We start from the raw sequence: 22,286 nt of genomic DNA on the forward strand, positions 1-22,286 counted from the left end.
CAAAATTGTAGCTAAATATTTTGTTTATGATGTTCTAAAATAAGAGTTAAATTTTTTTTTCAAATATTACAATTTTCCACCCTATATCGGACGTTTGCCGACATTTCAAAAGCTATTCTGGCGTAACCATTTCACCGTCTGTACTGTAGTGTCTGTCTGTGAAGTTGACAAAGGTAGATAGACAGCGAGGGCATTCACTTGGCTTCCATTTCTAAAATTATTGCTACATAATAAAATAAATTTATACATTTTGTTAAATATTTTGAATTCTATTCTTAAAAAGCAAATGCAATGTAAATATAACTAGTTTAACAGAAGTTTCAGTTGAAATTGAAACAACCAGAACTACAAAGAAAGACAATGTAAGTAAGCATACCATTTCTCTTATTTCATGGTTAATTTTATTCTGAGAGCTCTAGGAAACAAATATACATATAAATGAATTGAAAAAGGTGAATGTAATCAAGTTGAAATAAGTATGTGAAAGTTTAGAACTATAATTTCTGCAAAACTCAGCTAAAAGGAGGTATTACTTCCTATGTGCATAAATGAAATTTAAATTGAAAATAAAAGCAATTAATTCATATCAGTATTATAATAAATTATTATTACCAGTCAGTATTTCCTGCTCAGAGAACATTCCGTTGGTAGCCTATCTTTTCCTACAGGTTTTTCTTTTTCTTACAAGAATAAGAAAGTTTTAATAAAGTTAGCTATACAATAAATTATTATACAGAGTGAGTTTTATGTCCTGGCACACCTGGATATAATTTAAACGGCCCGAGATATATATATGTGAAACCTTGACCCTACCTATTATAACATATTTTTTTAATTTTTCAAGTTGTAGAAAATTTTGCCCCCCTTTTCTAAAGGAGGACAACTAAACATTTTCAAATACAAACCCCTATCATGTGACCCCTCATTTTAAACAAATAAAAAAAGAAATCCAATAATGCAAACTAGAGGTCTCTACGTTTATTTTAACAGATTTTATGACAAATTTACAATTGAGTAAAGGGGGGCAACTAACAAATTTTCAAATACAAACCCCTATCATGTCTCAAGTTTTTACACACGTCTAGCACACTGTCAAACAGCCGAAGGTGAACAGTTTGAACACCTGCTACATTAAAACAGGTAACTGTTTTTAGAATTTGCGTTAGTGTTGATTCATGTTACGATAAACAGGACAAGACAGTTACTGATTTTATTATTGTAAATTTGTTATAAAATCTGTTAAAATAAACGTAGAGACCTCTAGTTTGGATTATTGGATATATTTTTTTATTCCCTTTAAAATGAGTGGTCACATGATAGAGGTTTGTATTTGAAAATGTTTAGTTGCCCCCCTTTACCCCTCCCTTTACTCAATTGTAAATTTGTCATAAAATCTGTTAAAATAAACGTAGAGACCTCTAGTTTGCATTATTCCCTTTAAAATGAGGGGTCGCATGATAGGGGTTTGTATTTGAAAATGTTTAGTTGCCCCCCTTTAGAAAAGGGGGGCAAAATTTTTAACAACTTGAAAAATTAAAAAAATATGTTATAATAGGTAGGGTCAAGGTTTCACATAGATATCTCGGGCCGTTTAAATTATATCCAGGTGTGCCAGGACATAAAACTCACTCTGTATACATCAACACATTCCCTACCACAGGTCACAGTAATAGTGATTGGTTGCACTCACAATATACGACTCTACACCGCTTAGTAGCCAAAGTGTTATGGTAAAGAATAACTTAACTTCAAAATGCCATGTACCAATGAAGTGGCTTTATATTCACAGTATTAATGTGATATAAAACACTTATAGACCTGCAGTAAGAATTGTCTATCAAGAGTATCGTTTCTATTACACATTTAAAAGATTTATAACTCATGTCAAAAAGATTTAGCAGGTTCAGCCATTTAATATTGGTTTTAATTGTGGTAAGGCAAGCTGAAGATGATTTTGTTACTGTACATTTAATAATCCTTTTGTTCAGTTGGAAGTCTGATTCAGCTGTCAGTGCAATATAGAAATTTAAAAGATAATAAAATTGAACTGCTTGAGTATCACTATACCAAGAAGAGGATCCTCATTGTTGAATTGAACTTTGCATATAAGGGCTCAAGACGAACAACTACATAATGATTAAATGTTTTATAACAATGAAGCAATATTTGGAAGTAATTAGATCAAGTCCTTTAGGAGGTTAATAAATATAACACAATGTACTGTGCCACAGGCAATCCATTCTGAATGAGAGAAGTAATCTTTATAAAGTACTGGAATGTATTCACAGTATTATTAATTAAATTTACTGTCAAGGTTGCTGTGAGATGTTTCTCAAGAGATAAAGCTAAGACATGCTTTCATATATTTTCATGAAACATGAATTTCCAAACATACTGATCTATCTGTAAAGAAGTGATTCAGTCCCCTGACCAAGTAGGTCATCTGATCTTAACTTAGTTACTACTAGCCCTAGAAACGGCTGAGACATTGTCTACAAAAACTGACCACTACTCAAAAAGACATGAAGAGTGAAAAAAAGTTTTAGTGTGTTCATGAATTTACGAATATAATTGAACTTAGCCTGAAAAACAATGTAGAATACACATCAAGCTCTTGGATGATGCTATAAAAGTTTGTTTTAAATATTTTTTTCTCATATTGTTGGTTTAAAATCAGAATAGGTAATGATTTTTTTTTAGTAGCATTGGTGGTAACAATTAAAGTTATTAACTATACAAATTAGTAAATTTCATATAGGCAGTAAATTGATGTTGCCATAAAATAAACTTCCTTATTTAAGCTGTTTTGGCTACAAACATTTTTCTATTTTCCAACTTTGTAGATGCGGTAAGACTGAAAAATAGGAAATGTATATTATTACGTACTCAGCTATTTTGAAGCTTATGTAAAGAAATATTGCAGAAATTCTTATATTTGTTTTAACACATTTGGAGTTGAAGGCACTAATCAATTACAATGTCCTTAATGTCCTTGGTGTCGGTGCTCAAGTGTGACTAAGATACAACTTTTAACATCTGCTTATTTATTTTCGCAAGTGTCTCTTAAGTTGTTTGTTACAATTAATCCTCTTAGAAGCTATTGTATCTTTCAGTGCTTGCTAAATAGGGGCTGAGCTATTATAGGTGATAAATTGAATATGAAGATGAGGTTTTCCAGAGAGTTTAGTGTATTATATTTTATGTTTCCTTTTCCGAATGTTTCCATCAGTTACACGAAAAAGGCTGCAGTAATTTATAGGAATAAATTAATTATTGTTTGCTATAGAATTGCTATATGTTACACAAATTTGGAATTTAGAGGATTTTGTAGCTTAAATGTTACAGATATGGGAAAAATTAACTGTACCTTATTTTTTAGACAATTTAATCCCCTTAACATAAAAACTAATATTTTCTAAATTTTTTGAATTATTAGTTAGAAGACCTAGGCAACAATTGTTCCATGTTTACAGTTTTAGCACCTCCAACTTCATGAATTTTAATGGTTGCTAAATTCATGGGTTAGCTTAATTAAAAGTAAGCCAATAGAGGTGGTTAGGTGAGGCCAGAGGTTAGGTTTGCTGGGGAATAAAGTCAACCAGAACATATGTTAACTAAACTTTTTCGTTTAACAGGAGGTTTGTGACCAAGGTTTGCATTCAAAGTAGTTTTGTACTGACCCGTATGTACGTTTTATCTTTGGTACTGATTGTAGCAAATGTCTAATGTGTACAGTGAACTGTGTCAAAAATACATACAATTAAATATTACTACAGCAATACAAAATTTTTAAGTTTCACTTATTGTAAAGTTATAATAGGAATAAAATAATAAACTTACACATGTGGAAGAGCTTTTTTCCAAAAACAGTTATTTAAAATCATTTTTACAATTAACAGTAATGATTAAGAATTAATTAATCAGTACATATAATTTTAAGTACAAAGAAAATTATATTTGTAATATAATTTTGTTATAATATGAAAAACCCATTGAATTGTGCCATTATTTCCATGTATAATAGTTTAGACTCATTTGTTAATCCATATCATAGTAAAAAAATCAAAGGTAATAAAAAAAAAATGTGAATTCAAAATATATTTAGGTGTACCATTATGTAATGTAAGGAGATTATTTAAATGACTTATTTAAATACGTCTAAATTAAAACTTCTGAGGTTTGGAATCTTTTGTAATTTCACCAGATGAATACATTTTTAATACAATCTTAGAGTTTAGAGAGTTTCATAAAAATAAACCAAATTTCTTTTACTACAAATACTTTAGTTGTCTAATGTGCCCCTTATTCACAATTTTGTAGCAAATTGAATGTAATATCCAGAATTCCTTAACCCGAATGGATTCTGGATTCCTTATTAATAATATCTAGAGTAAAATTAGATAATACCATTGTCATTAGTAATTATAGTACACTAACACCTCTCAAATTGCTTTGAATTCCCATCTCCATGAGAACTACAGTTTCTATATTTATCCTAATATCATTATAGATGCAAAAGTTCCTTTGTTTTTTTTTTTTTTTTTGTTTTGCTTTCACACTTAAAGTATACAACCGATTGTACTGAAACTTTACAAGGACATTCTTACGGTTCCTGGTATTAATATATGTCTATTCTTATTTTGAAATTCCCTCTCTGCTACGCCCCACTGATCATTAAGAGTGATAAATCCCATCTTGGTCTCTAAAGCTGCAAAATATTAATTTAAAGAACCTATCATATATAATCATCTATTCTGTGTGAATATTGTTTTATGACAGCACAACCATGTTTAATTAATTTAACCACTATTTTCAAATTTTTTACATCTATAGTATGAAATCATTGAGTATGCTTGATAATAACTTTCTTATTTCAACCTTTCCTGTAACTGCTCTTGAGCACAAAGTAAAAAAATATGCAGATAATACAATTAAAAGTTTTAGTAAAACTATACTTTTTACCGATCATGTTTAGCAAATATTAAGTATTAAATACAAAATACAAAGTTACTGTATAGCATTTACAATAAATTTTAAAGATTTTATAACCCCTTCTGAGTTGTCTTTTGAGATAAGTAGACTAATCAATATATATATATATATATATATATATATATATATATATATATATATATATTCTTGATCACGGAACAAGGTAAAATCAACTATGATGATCGTCAACAAAAATATTAAGACTAGAGTAAATTACAATGGCCATAAATATACACTTTTTGGCAGATTTTCTTGACTGTGGCAACAAAGCAAACTCAACATTGGTGTCAGAAATATAACTCACTTGAACCAGAAGATCTTCACATGCGAAGCCTGAAATTCACTTGTGCTGAAAATACAAGGGCTATCCAGAAAGTAACAGATGTTTTTTATTGGTACGGCTACAATCAAAACACTCTGGTGTTCAGTATGCATCGAGCTGTGTAGCCGATGCGGTCTATATCTCTTACTTTTCTCACTGTGACTAATTAAAATGTGTGCTGCAATTGAAAATCTTGCCACTTGTGAAGTGCGTTCAGTGATAAGATATTTGTTGGCAAAAAACCGTAAACCAATTGAAATCCATCGCCAACTGTGTAAAGTTTATGGAAATGGAATAATGAGTGAAAGCAGAGTAAGGCAGTGGTGTATTGACTTTAAAAATGGCCGCACCAATGTTCATGACGATAGTCGTAGCGGTTCACCTAGCCTATTGACTGAAGGTTTGATGTTGGAAATTAATGACAAAGTTCATGAAAATCGTTGCTTCACAATGACTGAACTCTTGGAACATTTCCCACAGAATGTAGTTTACTTCATGAATTGTTGTAGGGAAGCTTGGATACCACACATTTTGTGCCAGGTGGGTTCCAAAAATCCTTACGGAAGATCACAAAAAAAAACTTTATGCATAGTTTACTCTCCTTGATGAATATGACAAATATGGTAACGATCTTCTCAATCGTATCGTTACTGTTGATGAAATATGGGTGATGCATGTTAATTGTGAAACAAAACTTCAGTCTATGAAATGGGGACACACACATTCTCCAAAAAGACCAAGACAATATCTCCTCCAAACTCGCGAGAAAGATTATAGCAACTGTTTTTTGGGATGCTAAGGGTGTGATTCTGGTTGATTTCCTTGATCAAGGACCAACAATCAACGCAGAGAGATACTGTGAAACATTGCAGAAGCTACGGCGAGCAATACAAAACTGAGGATAATTGAGCTCGAAAATTTTGTTTTTCCATGACAATGCATGTCCCCATACAGCCAATCGTACACGACAAGTCTTGGATGATTTTGAATGGGAAGTGTTTGATCATCCGCCTTACAGCCCAGATCTGGCACCAAGTGACTACCATCTCTTTCCAGCGATGAAGACTTGGCTCGCAACGCAGCCCTTCGATAGTGACGCTAAACTTCACGATGGCGTTAATCAGTGGTTAAGATCTCAGGTGGCAGATTTGTACAAAACTGGAATTAAAAAAACTTGTGTCACATTATGATAAATGTCTCAATTTGAACGGGAATTACGTTGAAAAGTAACCTAAGAGTTTAGCTTTTAAATGTATATAATAAAATGTTCCTATTTCAGTTGGTTAATTTTGTATTACAAAACGTCTGGTACTTTCTGGATAGCTCTCATATCTTAGACCGGAAGTACATTACATGTGTCGAAAGTAATCACATTTTTGATCCAAATTGGTTTATGTCACTATATATTTTCTTAATGTGAGGGGCAACAAGGCCAACTCAACTATGTCATTGGAAATACCTTAGACTGAGAGTGAATTTAAATGGCCAGAAGTTGATGTTTTTTTGTCTGAAGTAGGTTTCCAAGACCTTAATATGTATATATTTTCTTGATCAGGGCAGGTAAAAGCAACAGTGGGGTCAGAAATGTCATGTATTTGAACTAGCAATGATCTTACACGCGTAAATCCTGAAATAAATACCAATAAACAATATATTAACTATTGAATCTCAGCCACGGACACTGAATTAAAAGTATGAGATCTGTGCCTACTTCTGTTTGAAAAACATAAAAGGGGTTCATCATTTTACATCATAAATGTATTGAGTAAGAAGACTACACTCTTCGCTTTTTAAAATTGTGTGTAAAGCCGCAGATAAGTGCTAGTGAATATATATTTCCAACTTTATCAATTTTTTTATTTTATATAAACTTAATTTGTATTATTACTAACATTTAAAATGAAAAAAGTATTCTTCAGTTATTTACTTACCATAAGAGAATATTTTATTTTATTTAAGTATACATAAACTAATAGATTGTAAGGTTGGGTACCTTAAAATTGTGAACGAAAAATTAAATATTTTGGTTTTAATTTATTTACACCATATGCTTTATTTATTGTGATTATAGTGACTTTTTTAATGTTAACTTTTGATGATTTGCATTTTACCTCAATGTTTGCATTTGTTACAGGATCAAGTGAATACAGTTAAAAGAAGACCACCACCTGGGTTTGAGGTAATTATTATTGGAGTTGGATATTATTATACGTTATTATGCCTTTTCTTCTCTGTAAATGGCATTTACTTGGAGGGCCAGTTGTTTGGATGGTCATGAATCTTACTAACTTTACTTTGAACTCTTCTGACTGGAAGACTATAAACATAAATTTAAATTTGTCTTAGCTGAAAGTATTGGAAGCATGTGAGATTAATATAAGGAAGAAGGAAAATTAAAGGAAATAAAAATAGATTTTGGAGATTCTGTGTTGAAAATGTTAGGAATTCATCTGGGCAACTATAGGCCAATATTACGTCTACTCACTTTTCCCAAAATAATTGAAAAATTATTAATGACCAGACTTATAACTCATCTGACAAGAAACAACCTGTTACCTAAAGAACAGCTTGGCTTCACGGCTGGGAGATCAACAATAACTGTGATTATAAATATAGTAGAATACCTTATCCAAGCCATTGAAGAAGGAAGCACTGCCACTGCAATATTTTTGGACTATTGCATCAATCATGAAATGCTAATGAAAAAAACTTAAAAACATAGGAGTTTGTTACCTATAAGTTTAGTGGTTCAAAAGCTACTTAACTTCAAGAACAAAGGCAGCGGAAATAAACCCAAATAAGAAAGGAGTAATCAGCGTAACCAAATACAAATCACTGAGCATAAAGAGAGGAGTTCCATAAGGATCAGTGTTGGGACCAATCTTGTACATTATATTTGCCAGCAAACAAGGAAGTGAATAGGACCAGTGCTGCTGAAGTAAAGAACAAACTTACCAAGTGGCTTCTTGACAGACCCTAATACTACTAATGGATATGTTAATAAAGTTATTTGTTTATTGCCTATTGTCCAGAATGTCCAGAAGACACTAATGGCTATTCCTTTCTCTGCTAGTGCCTTCTCTATCGTGCATACTAATTGATGCATGAAATGATCTTCCTGAAATGTAAGCATGCTTAATTGGATGTTGATGACAGTCCAAAAGAAATCCCTACCATCAAACCTAGCAGTTAACTTATCCATGGTTTTGAGAAGAAAGGACAGACATATTGGCCTAAACAACTATCCAGGCTAAGCCTCCCCTGCTTCGTTATAAACATCATCCTTGAGATCATTAAGTGGGGAGTTAGGATGTTTTTGCTAATAGCTTCTGAAACCTTGTAGACTATCAATATCAGTGCGGAGTTTCTTCCAGGCTAATCTCTTAACTGTACGAACCTTGTGGTTGTGCAGTGCAAAAGTCTCATGATAAGTCTACCAAGTACCCTAAATTTCTACTCTCCTGAATAAAGCTCTCTGTTTCTCAAAGCCCAGTTCAGAGCTTCAACACTTTGGTTACTATAGATCTCCTGTTGTTTCCCAAATAACAGATCAAATGAACCCACAATTGCAGAAAGCAGACTGTTTCAAGCTAGACTGTATTGTAAATCTAATTCTTAGATTTCTGCTATGTCTTCTACACCGACAATATTCTTGTGGCATGGAAGTCTGAAGAGAATGTTTGAACAACTCTCCTCTTGTGGCATTTTAGTAAACTCCAGCAAGTACATCAAGGGTGCCAAATAAGTCCATTTTCTGGGGTTCCTTGTTTCCGGAGAGGGCTTCAAACCCTAACCTGAATACATACAAGCATTTCAGTCTTGGTGAGGTGGCATTGTTGGCCCATCTAATTCTGTATGTTTCGCTGGCTATCATGTGTGGAGTTTTCCTACAACAGAAAGTAGGTGTGACATGGCATGGCAGCTGTTTTTCTTAAAGAACCTTTGTCTTACCCAACAAAAGTACAGCGCCTACTATCGAGAGTTGGAAGCTATCGTATATACCTGGCTGTCAAACACTTTTTGTATATGGTCAAGGGTAGGGATTTCTCCATCTACACGGACCACAAGTCCCTGACCTTTGCTTTCCATCAGAAGTCCGAAGAATGCTTCACACGTCAGTCCCGCCATCAGGAATATGGTGTCTAGCTCAAAACGGATATCCGCTATATCTCTGGATCCGACAATATAGTGGTTGACTCATTGACAAGGATTGAAATAGCGTTGCCTCAATAGACTACGAAGCCTTAGCTGTGTCACAGTCTGATGATGACAAACTACAGTAGTGCCTCAATGCGGATTATAATCTTCAGCTAAAGGAAGTTCCAATTCCAGGCACAAGTCTATACAGGCAGGGTGGCCACCCGACCGGGAATAAGCCGGGAATTTTTCTGAGAACCGGGAAAATTTCAAAAATAATTTTTCCGTCTCCAAGAACTTATAAAATCAAGACATAATTTGACAGCTTCTTGAATCAAAAACTAATTAATCACAAAACATCGTATTTTATGCGACGTAGATAGTGAAATTGTTAATGAAGATCGATATGTTCGTGAGCTACATCTGACGCCGGTTGATCTAAGGTTACCTCTAATAGTGTAGGGAGTTTAGTTAGTTCCACTCCTGTGCCGTGGCAAGCCTCCGCCCTCCCCAAAAAACGTAACAATGCATTGAATAATTAAAATCTGCCGACCGATCGATTCTCACTTTGGCACTAAAAGAGTGATAGTAACCGCGATACAAACGGGTTTTTGTACTTAAGTATTATTCAGTCGCCGAAGAGGCGTCTCCGGACGAAGTTACCCAACTCTTATTCTTTAGACAAAATAGTGTTTTGAAAAGATGCGTGTTAGATAGACAGCACAGACCTAAAATGTACAGTATTGACAGGCTTCAGAATTCAGTTCGTTGAATAATATAATGTTAGATGGTTTGATAAGTGTTGCAGCCCAGGTTTTTGAGTACACCAGAATGTCAGTTGGATTTATACAAAGCTTAATAAGATACCTTTTGGAGAAGAAAGAAGTGGGTTAGTTACAACAAGTAACGTTGAAAAGGGGGCGTTTGCGTCCTGTTACACAGCAATGACAGACTGAGCGGGTCAAGCGGCAGGAGAAACATTAAATGTTTAGAATTGGCGGCGGATAAGCGCCATCGTGTGGTAATGCCCTGCTGTTCACGTCTGCCATGGCTAGGGTCGAGTGTATCCCATATGTACATCACAAACATTAAACTTTAAGTCCCCGCCCAATCTAGCGCTCACCGCTAACCGCTGGTATCGCGGCCGAGGCCAAGTTGTGTGTCCGACTATAAAAATCGCTAGTCTAAACGGGCGCAAGAGCTCTCGCGAGCACTGCCGCAACCAGAGTCGGACAGTTGGTTACAAGAACTGAAGAACAGTATCGGATATTAAAATTCCAATTATAAACACTGCCGAGACATCACTGGCGTGTGTGAACAGGCCCTCTTGACCCCCATAACAACCAGCGATACAACTGAGCAAGTGTACTTGCGACAGTTCTCGTGAGTAAAACTGCTTATCTTCTTCACATTATACTACAGTAGTTGTGCGAATTCTCTCGCAACTTTACTTGCTAGTATAAACGCAACTTTATGTTGTTGCCAGTATACAAACGGCAGACGGCCAGCCGATCGAATCAGCCACGCTCGTCAGTTTTCGTCATCAGAGCGGCATTGGTTGGACGACGGCTGGAAATCCCGTCAGATCTCCGGTCAACTATTTACCTGAACGATTTCTACGCACACTTGACGATCGTTCGGTTCGGACGATTCGAACTTTTCAAACCAAATAGTCCAACGTGCATGAGGATCTTTATGTCTTGTTGTTTCGTAGTCCTTGACTGTATTCTTACTGACTGAGTCTGCACTATTCGTGGACAAAAACGATAGGTAGTATTAAAATTACCGATTGGTGAAATATGTTTTTGTAATTCTTTTTGTTTAAAACTGTTTATAAATATATAGCAACAGAATAACGTAAGTTATAAATAATATAATAATTGAAGTTCGTTTTTTCTGTGTATATATTTTTCAACGCTAGCGTGTCTGCTGGTTCTATGAGCGGACTTTAGCTTCGCGATAGATCGGTAATTCATATTGTATCCGTACGTCGTACCTTCGTACCTTGCGTAGTTGTAAATAAATATATTCTCTATACATAGACATCCATACGTTTTTACGTAAATGTAATATATTCTGGAAGCTCATTTATATCCTGTCATTTCTATTACTTAAAAGAAAAATGACCTGGAATTTTAAATATATTCATTTCTCTGAATCTCTGCGAATTCCTTTAAAGTAGACTTCCCCCTCCTCCACAAAAGATTAACTAATTAAGTAGAGTTCAGATGAAAGTATTTGGTTTATTTGTTGATTGCACTGAACCGACCTTGTGTACCGGAGAAATCATAGTCTCGTACCGAAAGTTCGTCCACCGCTCGACCTCTGACCCGCAATACTGGGCTGCAGTCTGCCCTACGTGTTATGTTGGTGTTTATTTGTTATCTTTGTATTTCCGAATTGGATAAATGTATTTTCTAAACATCAAAGAAAGGAAGGTTATTAGGTATACACGATGTTAAGTCGACACATCAAAAGACACAGAGATAAAAACTAAGAAGCTTAAAATAGGCGATAGCGATAAATCGTCACCGAACGTTTCGCATAATGCTAGCGAGGAAATGCTAGAGTACCGCAGCTTTGTGGCATTTTTTGCAAATACTGCTAGTGACGATAAAACGTCATCGTTGCATTTGGCGTAAGAGTTAAGTACTAACAGTTGTCTATTTGGTTTGAAAATAAACTAGATAATCGGAAATTTCCGACTGGGAAAAACCCGGAATTTGGAATGAGGTTTTGAATGGCCACCCTGACATGTATTGTGACTTCTCTACCTCCACTTTTTAACCCTTTTTAATCAAGAGTTTTTGAAAGCTGCATTTCCAACTGTCCACGACCTGTCCCATCGTGAGGGAAATGGAACAGATCGATTACTGATACAACGTGGTCTGGTCTTCGATCAAATCTGACTGCTCTGAGCCTGCTTGCCAGAAATTCAAGATAACCCGTTACATTTGGACATCTGTGGGAAATTTCACTCAGTATTTCTGAAGTTTTAAACACATTTGTTCTGTCCAGACCATTACTTGTCTCACAGGGCTTCAGTTATTGTCTCATCTGTGTGGACAGATTTTCTTGCTGAACAGAAGCTGTGCCTCTGGAAAATATCGAAGTAGGTACGATCACCAGTGGATTTGCAGGTTTGGCACTCCACTACACATCATGACGGACCAAGGCAAGCAGTTTGAGTCCCGACTTGGTCTGTCATCTTGGTATCCTTCTGGGTGCTGACCGTTAAGAACTACTGCTATCATCCGTTGGCCAACAGTTTGGTCAAGAGGTTCATCAATATATAAGGAATGCCAAGAGATTTTATGTAACAACATTGGACTGAGGTTCCTATGATCCTCCTCAGTATTCACGGATCTTGGCATGAAGATCTCAAAGCCTCAGCTGTAGAGTTGGTGCATGACAAACCCTTTGTATTCCAGGAGATATTTTGGCTACACGTCCATTGGGGGCCATACGTCTACTTCGACTTTTGTTACAGATCTTCAGTGGCATTTCAACATCCTTTTACAACAAAGTATCCTGATGGATTAAATCCAAGTCAATGATCTATTATTAATTTCAATTAACATTTAAAATTTTCTCTTTTAAATTAACTAATAAAATTATTTATTTATATTTATTGTATATATATAAGGTTTTACGTAAAATATGAAATTATTTATATTCTCGGTGCCATTTCTATTTATTAATGGGGTAGACTCTTGAGACCGGTGAGAAGAATTCTTCCTTAGTGCGCCTCTAGGACACAAGATAAAACCTATGTACCAAATTTCATGTCTCCATCTTTCATGGTTTCTGGGTGTTGATGTCAGTGAGTGACTGAGTCAGTCAGGATATCTCCTTTTATATATAGATTTCAAATATAATACTCCGGAACACCACTGCTATTTAATGCAAATTAAAAAAGATATTCTGGAACATTAATACTGCTTATTAGCAAATTTATGTGCTTGGGAATGCATTAGAAATAGGCTTATGTCTAGAACCCGTAAACAATTTTATTTTAAAAGACAAGTTATAAACAAAACACAACAACTGTGTGTTTTGTTTTGTGTTAGGTGGACAAACAAAGAGATTTTGACAAAAATTGGCTCTTTTAGTTTCATTTTATTTCCTTGCTACTATTACACAATGGTAAATAATTTAAGAATTTAAAAATAGCAGTGGTCCTTATATTTCTGCAGCTTTTATTTAACTGAGTTTCAGTAAAATCACACTTTATTTATTATTTAATTAAGAGATATCAATTTTGTTTCAGTCATTTGTACCAAGTGAGAATACTGACTACGCTGGAACTTCAAGTCAATGTAGTTATCCAACAAACATCCCTAGTTACACTACCAATCCTTTCTCCAGCTACAACATTCAGCCTACTCACAACATCTCTAATCACACTAACAATCCTTTCTCTGGTTACGACACTCAGCCTCCTCACATGCAAATCAATAATTTTCTTAGTTCTTATTATGTAACACCCCAGATGTTTGGAGGACAAAATATTCCTTATATCAATCAAAATTCTTTATATAATATGCTTAATCCTGCTTTACCTTCCATTCCTCCCTCTCCAATTTCCCCTTACTCCTCCTTAATGTTTCCCTATCAAGCAAATATTTCTCATCAAAATGTTAACATTTCCTCCAAAGAACCAAATGTTATTTCTCAACCCCTTGTTAACCCAATATTGGAAGGAAGTTACAACAGATTGAATAGTGGAAATAAAATTCAGTCTGATTATTGTGAAAAATCTCATTTACCAGTGAATTTTCCAGGGTCAAATAATGGTTTACCCTTGCCACAGGCTCTCTCTCAACAAGAGATGAGCAATACATTTTTCCAACCCCACTCCCAACAAAGGTATAACAGTGGCTTGCCCTTGTCACGGACCCTCCCACAACAAGGATTACGCAGTGGTTTGCCTTTACTACCCCAACAAGGATTCACTACTGACCTTGGCCTACCCTTGTCACAACCTCTTACCACCCAACACAATGTCAACAACTTGTGCCCACCAGTTGCCCACAGCTCACTGTCCAAACAGAATGCCATCACTGTCAGTGCTCATAAGAATAGGCCTCAGTCATCGCCAGTTGTAAGTAGTTTTTTTTTTTGTTTAAAGTAAAACGCATATTTTAGTTTACAATAAATTTAAAACTAATAGAAATATAGAGAAGTGTAAATGAAACAAGAAGTGGAGTATAATAAAGATGTCAAGCCATATTGATAAATGAAAGCTAGTTGAAATTCAGGTTATCCTTTTCTCTTCAACTAACTTTATTATTAGCCTTAAAATTTTAATTCAGCCACAAATAATATTTTGAATGAGAAACCTGTTTGCTTATCCAGCCCGTTAGTAATTATTATTTGGATTGTAACATCACATTTTTTTTGTTTCTTATATGGTATTTCTGATTTGTTTGTTCAGATACATTCCTTATAGTCTGTTGAACATTCATTGAGAAACAGTTAAATATTATAAATGTTTGATTAGGGTTACAATGTAGACTTGGTCATATCTAAGTGATGATAATATATCACCAGGTATTCGTAAAATGTTTTATTTCCCAGAATAAATTTGACTTCACTCAACTTTTAGATGAACCGAAATCGTATCACCCCATGAGATAAAATTTATTCTTTTAAAAAGTATGGGAAAGGTTACTGATATGCATATAAGAAGTCAGACACCTTTACATCCTGAACAGTATGCCTATTAGTTAGAGAAGTCCACAACCGAGGCACTCAGCAGTCTAGTCTCCAGAAAGTTTGTTGGTGGATAAGGAAATAGCTTTTTGAGCCTTTCTTGATATAGAGGATTCTTTTGATAACAGGTCTGTAGACTCAATGTATAGAGTAACTTATACAAAAGGTAGATCAGGTCAATATTTTCTTGTAGCAAAGTATCGCCCAGGCTGGATAGTGTGTCAGTGTGTAAGTGCAGTTAAAGGTTGTCCACCAGGAGGAGTTCTGTCATCTCTTATTCCATGACTCTCCATGATGATGGTCTCCTGATTAGAAAGAGGCTTTGCAAGATTAGTAACAAAAGTTTTTTGTTATCGCAATTGTTTTCACTATTCTCTTTTAACATTATAAAACAAGCTGCTAGTACAATTTATAAATTAATCATGCTATTGTCAGTTTGAAGCCAATCATATACACCTTCCAAATTCACAATTATAAAACTCTCTTAGGCATACTACAACATTTTTAATAGTGTAACAATGCGGCAGTTTGTTACATAACGAGGTTCACTATAACTGTACAACAAGTTTCCACTTCCATTTTCCTGACAACCCGTTGAATTTTCTCTTTCAAGTCACTGATGTTTCAGGGTTTATTGGAATGTCTTCAGATAACCCCAAAGATTATCACGCAAGGTGTCAAGTCACACCATTTGCTGGCCATTGTTGGGTCGGCATTCAGAGAAATGACATGTTCCTAAAACCATTCACGGAACAACACAATTTTTTGTGGGCAGAGTGGCAGGTGGCACTGTCCTGCTGAAACCACAACTCATCAATGTCCATTCCATGCAAATGAGGCCACAAAAACTCCCTAATAATCGTATGGTTTCGGTTTCCATTTATTGCCATTAATGTTTGCCACTGGGCATACATTTCCCTTTCTTTAATCATGAAAGGGTTTTCTGAACCACAGATAACGCAGTTTTGCTTATTAACAAATACATTTAAGTGGAAGTGTAATTCATCATTGAAGATGATTTTTGTTTGCCAAGCTCATGTCCTTGTGCTGTTTTCTCAATACCCAGACAACAGGCAACAAACTTTTGTCTCTTCTAATGATATCCCACTTCCAAATTTTGTGTCAAATAAATTTTATTGGAGTGATATTTGACCAGAAGAACATCTTAAACCCAAGTGTTAAGAACCGTGACATATTGATTTTACTAGGCTAACAGCCACACTGTCAGAAACCAACGCAATGTTGTGCTCAGTTCGGCCTGAATGATGATGTCCAGAACTTTTAAGATCAACTGTTGAACTTGTCTCAAAGAACTTTTTCATGAGTCTGTGAACTTTTGATTCATTCGGTGCTTCATTATGCCTTAGAGTAACACAGTCACCTGACAGTAGCTGTATAACTCCCTCCACTCTGATAAAACATTTTAAGGATTAACATTAATTGAAAACAAGTAAGCTTTTCTAAGTTTAGACACAGAATGCAGGAACGAGAGATGTATCAACAATTAGAATATTTTCAGAAATAGAAACGAGGTCAAACATTGTTGCCAACTGTAAACAAAATTTTACCAGCTGTTTCAAAATTGGTGCTCTATTCGAATCACTATACCTAGGAGTTACAGTTGATTGCTTGTTAATGTTTAAAACCGACCTAGAAAAGACCGTGGATTGGAACCACAGCGAACATAATACATTATCTAGCTAGATCATCTTAGGGAGTCAATGCATAACTTTGGTGTATGTCAATTTTGTCTGTGATCTACTCAGCAGCTGAATAATGGAGCTTTTATCTGTCGAAAAAATTCACATACCAGAAAGTTGCAGTAAGTGTTCCACTCCTCTTCCTTGGCTTGTGGTACTTAGTAACATCGCACCTCCTGCTGTAAGTCATTGCCTATCATTTGGACGTCTCACATAACAGAGGTCGACTGAGGTCCAGGTATCCATCCCTACATACTGCCAGTTACCTAAAAAAAGGACTGAGTTTTCATCTAAAAAATTCTCGATAAGGAAAATAAGATTCTTCATTATACTACATTTAAGTGCTTATAGTGGTAGTTAAAAGTTCTTTATTCCTAATCCAATATAAATAGTGGTTGGTGTGTTGCTCCATCGGAGGTTCTCCCATTGAATCTTGTGACTGCAGAGCCAAAGCCTAGACAACCTATGTGTTGTATAGTTGAAGAATGCCCTTTGCATGCGTTTCCAGGAGAGTTAGCCCACCTTCATACGGCAGATGGAGTAGCGTCAAAATGGATAAGAGGACTAGATTTGGTTTCATAATGATGTAAACAATGTCCCTAGTTTCTGTTATAGTTATTGCTTGTCTCTACCTTTTTTGGCTTATGAATAATTAATCATTTTACAATTTACTATTTTATTTGGTACTGATAAATGAAACCATACAATATATATTTTGAATGCCAAACATGTGTCAACAAAAAAACAATTCACGCTTTCAATTAAAAAGAATGTTTATTCTTAAAAAATATTGAACTCCTACCACTCTGTTAATTGGATTGGGATAACCTGGGAATAATGAGTTTGAATGAGTATATTCACCAATACACACTGTGATGGTTATAATAAATTTCATTGAACTTCTTATTTCTGTTTATTATATTTAAATTTAAGAAATTACTCAGCAATAAGTCAAAGTCAGGTTTTTGGTAAAATTCCACAAAATTTCCCAAGAAAATCCGTAATTATGAGGGCTGATGTAGTGATAATGCATTGAAGAAACAACAAACTCAGAAAATTTGTAGAGGTGATATAAATTCAGTGAAATATTGAACGTAATTTACCCTTTTTAATAATAAAAGATTTGGCCAAGTTTGCTTGTTTTCAACAACGTTTTCAACACTACCCTAGCTATAATAAATAATGCTAACACTTTGGCTTATAAGCATTTTGGTTAATATTAGGCAACAAACCAAACACTAGTATTTATGTGTAGTTAGGAAAAACACTGTATATGTGAACACTGATCTAGATATATAGTAGTATACATTATTAATTAACATTATGTCTTCCACACAAATCAAGTGACTTTGGGTTTTGTTTGTGTTAAAGCAAGAATCTGATTATAATTCAAGCTTTTTAAACATTCCAGATTCTACCAATTCAAGAAGAAATCCATGCCAAAAGACCCCTTACATCTCAAACTTCATTATCAGCAGAAATTTTAAATTTTTCCATAGATGATGATTCTGAAAAGTGTGATAATAAAAATCAAGGAAATGAATTGAAAGAAATAAGTGTTAAATTACCTTCATTGGTTGATATTGAAAATTCATGGAATGATATACAAGGTGTGAACTCTGGAAGAAGTCATGTACAAGAAATAAAGGAAAGTTGTGTAAATAGTGTAACTCAAAATAAAAAGTCGTCAAAGCCAAATCAATTTCATAAATCAGTAAATCTTGAAGTTTCCAATGACTTAAAACAAAAAGATGTTTTAAAGCATAGTGCAGATACCAGCAGTAAAGTAAAAGATTGTAAAGTAAAAAATTCAGAACCTTTGAATTTACTTAGTGAAAAGGCACATGTAGACATTGACAACGAAAATATACCAGATAGCTGGGAAGATATTTTGTCAGATGACATCCCAGCCAAAGCTGATAATTTCATTAATGATTTTAAAAAGCCACTGGACTTAACAGCCAATGAAAAAAGGAAGATACAACTTAAATCAACCATTCAACATGACAATTCAATGTTTAATAATATTGTTGAAAACAGTTTATTATTAACAAATCCAAATATGACCCCCATTAACTGGAAGGATGTGTTTGATCCGGATAGTATCAGTATAACAAGGTAAGTAATATTTAATCTTTAATCTTTCTTCTTTTATTCTTATAAAATCTTAGACACTGAACGACTGGCTCTTAAGCCCTTTTAAGCTCAGACTACAGTTTCATGTGTGCCAAATAAGTTTGCAAACTCCACTATTTTAATAGTCTTTATCACTCTCGATGCTGGTATTCAATATATCCAACATTATTTAATTTTAGTACTTAATTTATATATATATATATATATATATATATATATATATATATATAAATTAAAATTAAACTTATATGTATATTAGTTATACTTGTTACAAAACTGCATAATTTTGACAGGAACTCATTTTATTTTTGTAGAGCATTTAATCCAGAACATTTAAATACCTTAGTCATAAAATTAATCTCATAATAAGGTGCCTAAAAATGCTTAAACAAAACCCAGTGGAGAGTTTTAAAAGGTCTTGTGTTTCTCACTTACCTTAACAATATTGGTATATATTTTGTTTTCGAGACATTTAATTGTCAATAGTCAATAATCTTTATTACAATTTCTTTGAGAAATGTGGAAATATTTTGGCTATCTTAAGATTATTAGGAAAAACTCCGGACATGAGACTAACTGTGATTAAATGCAAAAAAGGTTTGAAAATAGCTTAAACATTTTATTTAATAACTTCAGCTTTGACACCATCACAAACGGGTGTTGAACTCCCGTGTAATGTGTAAATGTGCTGTACTATGTTATTCTCAATTACCGCTTGAAAAACAAAGTCTGTAGCTAGTCGGAAGTCCATGTCATCTACCATTTTGTCCTCCCCTGAGACCTCTGCAAGTTTATGGCTAACTGCAGGAAAAATGCATCTAAGTTATTAGCAACTAGTTCACATAATTAATTGCTCTCAAGGGTTCTATTAGTTTTAAATTTGGCAATCAGAATTTTTTTATTTGAGATTCTTCCTGACAGTTCACTTGCAATATTTCAAAACATTTTAGGGTTATGTTTATTGATCTCATTTCTATAATAATCCTTCTTTTGGCCTTTTTTATTTTGTTACTAAAATCTTGCATAGAAACTTGAAAATTGTATTTTAAATTTAAATAGAATAGTTAATTTTCACATTTTTGCTTAATGTATCTCTTGCTCTGATTGCTCAAATTATATCAGTTGTTATCCAATTTTTTAATTTCTTGAGTCTGCTACAACGGATCGTTAGAGATTTTTTACACTGATCAATAGATTTAACCATGGTACTGATTTGATAGATTTAAACATCTCTGACACAGGATTGATATCATTGTATTTAAAAATTGTTCTCAATCTGCGTGAGTAGGTTTTTCAGTGAGTAAAGTATTGTCCATGTACGTGCGTATCGTGTCAGTAGCCAAGCGTGAGGGCAGTTACAGTGATCGTGAGAGCATCTCTACAAGTAAATAATTTTTCAGTAGGTCTATGTTTGTCTCATCCGAACATATACAATTTATTATTTTCGAAATGCTCATAATAACTAAATATTTTATTTATAAATTTCATACAATCACTATCAAAAGTTCTATAAACATCTATTACATTAAACTGTTTATTTAAGTAAATAAAGCCCAAACTAATTCTGTACACATCCCCTAATGTCACTTGTTTAACGGTCACTAAAAGATGTTTATTAACATAAGCAATAACAATGTCATTCCTGTTGCTTTGTGCATAAATCCCGGTCATGTCATACCACTTGATGTCAACTCCTATCTCCCCATCACCCAGCCAACACTCTATTAATACTATAATATCTAGCTCAGTACTCATTGATTCCAAATAAACTAGAAATACGTTAAAGTTTTTAGAGAATATTTAGTGATTTGCTTCTACCATCACTACCCGATAAGATGGCAAGAATTCCCAACAATCCTTTTAAAATATAATTGTAGATAATTATTATAGAAACAACATTTTCTTTATTATTTATAATTAATGTGTTATCCCTACTTCATTGTTACAGGATTATCTTTGTGACACATACAAACACACACATATACATGCATGCATACATTTAAAAGTGAAATTTCTCTTATTTTTTTTTTAAAGGAAAGTATTTTTCTTATGCTCATAGGGCAAATAACATTGACATTCAAATAGTTTTTTTAACTTGTCAACGTTACTTACAGTAAAATAAAACAGTTAATGATCATATCTTAATAAAATGTATATTGTTTTAACTGTACACGTTAAGCTCAAGTGTACTCAAACACACACACACACACACACACACACACACTCATAAAACCACCAAGACATTACAAGCATTTAATAAAATGTACTTAGAGTAACAGAATCAATTTTAATTTTAATTACAGTGTCTCTCTATAGTCAGTCCCAGTGCCAGTCCTGTCCCCCCCATTAGAAAAAGGCAGGGTGCCATCATTGGTGTCAATTTGCGATCCCAACTCATAATAACAGAGTATTTAATGCATTGTTTTTCCGGTTCTGAATAGTGTACATATAATAAAGGAAGTTGGTGAATACTTGGGGGTTATTTTATTTTTCTGCTTATTGTGTCGTCTTTTTAAGTAAAACTACATAATATTATGTAATTTAAACGTGTTTTTCAATTGAACTCCAGTAATCCGGCTTTTTGACTAATCCGACACATGTCTGGTCTGAATTGTGTCAGATTATTGAGGGACTACTGTATAACTAATAGCAATCTGTTAATAAAAATGAAAGAAAACTTTGACTGGATATATTTCCAGTGTTTAGCAATTGAAAGAGTTATTTAGCTAATTAATAATAATCATTTTATTTAGAATTGTATCTTTCATAACAAATTTTGCTGTTCATACCAAATTAACTTTTCTTTAAAAGTACAACTAAATCAAGGTACTAAATTCTTGTTTATGGCAACAAACTATTAGTTAAATAGATTATAAAAAAATTAATTAAAGACTTGTGCCATGTATTAGCCAACTACCTTTAAACTATTTAAGTTAATACCAACACTTTACAGATAGACTGTGACTATTTAAAAAAAAAATAGTATTACAAACAAAATTTTACACTGCATAAGAAAAGAAATAAAAAAATTAACAATGGCATTTTTTAGTATATTAAATGAAGTGATTAAAACTGAAATTATATCTCATGCATTGAAAATCAGACTCTTGACAGTTAGAGAACTTATCTTACTGTAAAATAATTATTGCAAATAAAATAAAACGTAGCAGCATTTCACACATACCGCTTCAAAGGTTAACGTTAACAGTCATAGCGATCGAGGGCCTGAGGTTCCATCAATCTGATATCAGCGTCGTCAATTTAATAAAATCAATTCAAGGCCA

The 22,286-nt window shown here is 33.8% G+C and overlaps 1 protein-coding gene across 2 annotated transcripts in view; it reads left to right on the forward strand.

The window, feature by feature from the left end:
- Positions 1 to 22,286, forward strand: part of LOC124360377 — a 114,476-nt gene that overhangs the window by 76,314 nt on the left and 15,876 nt on the right. For both annotated transcript variants that reach the window (XM_046813954.1, XM_046813955.1), the window contains 3 exons: positions 7,449 to 7,493; positions 13,722 to 14,555; positions 18,278 to 18,984. In XM_046813954.1, the coding sequence (XP_046669910.1) occupies positions 7,449 to 7,493; positions 13,722 to 14,555; positions 18,278 to 18,984 (1,586 nt within the window). The remainder of the gene's footprint in view (positions 1 to 7,448; positions 7,494 to 13,721; positions 14,556 to 18,277; positions 18,985 to 22,286) is intronic.

Source organism: Homalodisca vitripennis, chromosome 4, assembly GCF_021130785.1.
Source record: "Homalodisca vitripennis isolate AUS2020 chromosome 4, UT_GWSS_2.1, whole genome shotgun sequence".
NCBI lineage: Eukaryota > Metazoa > Arthropoda > Insecta > Hemiptera > Cicadellidae > Homalodisca > Homalodisca vitripennis.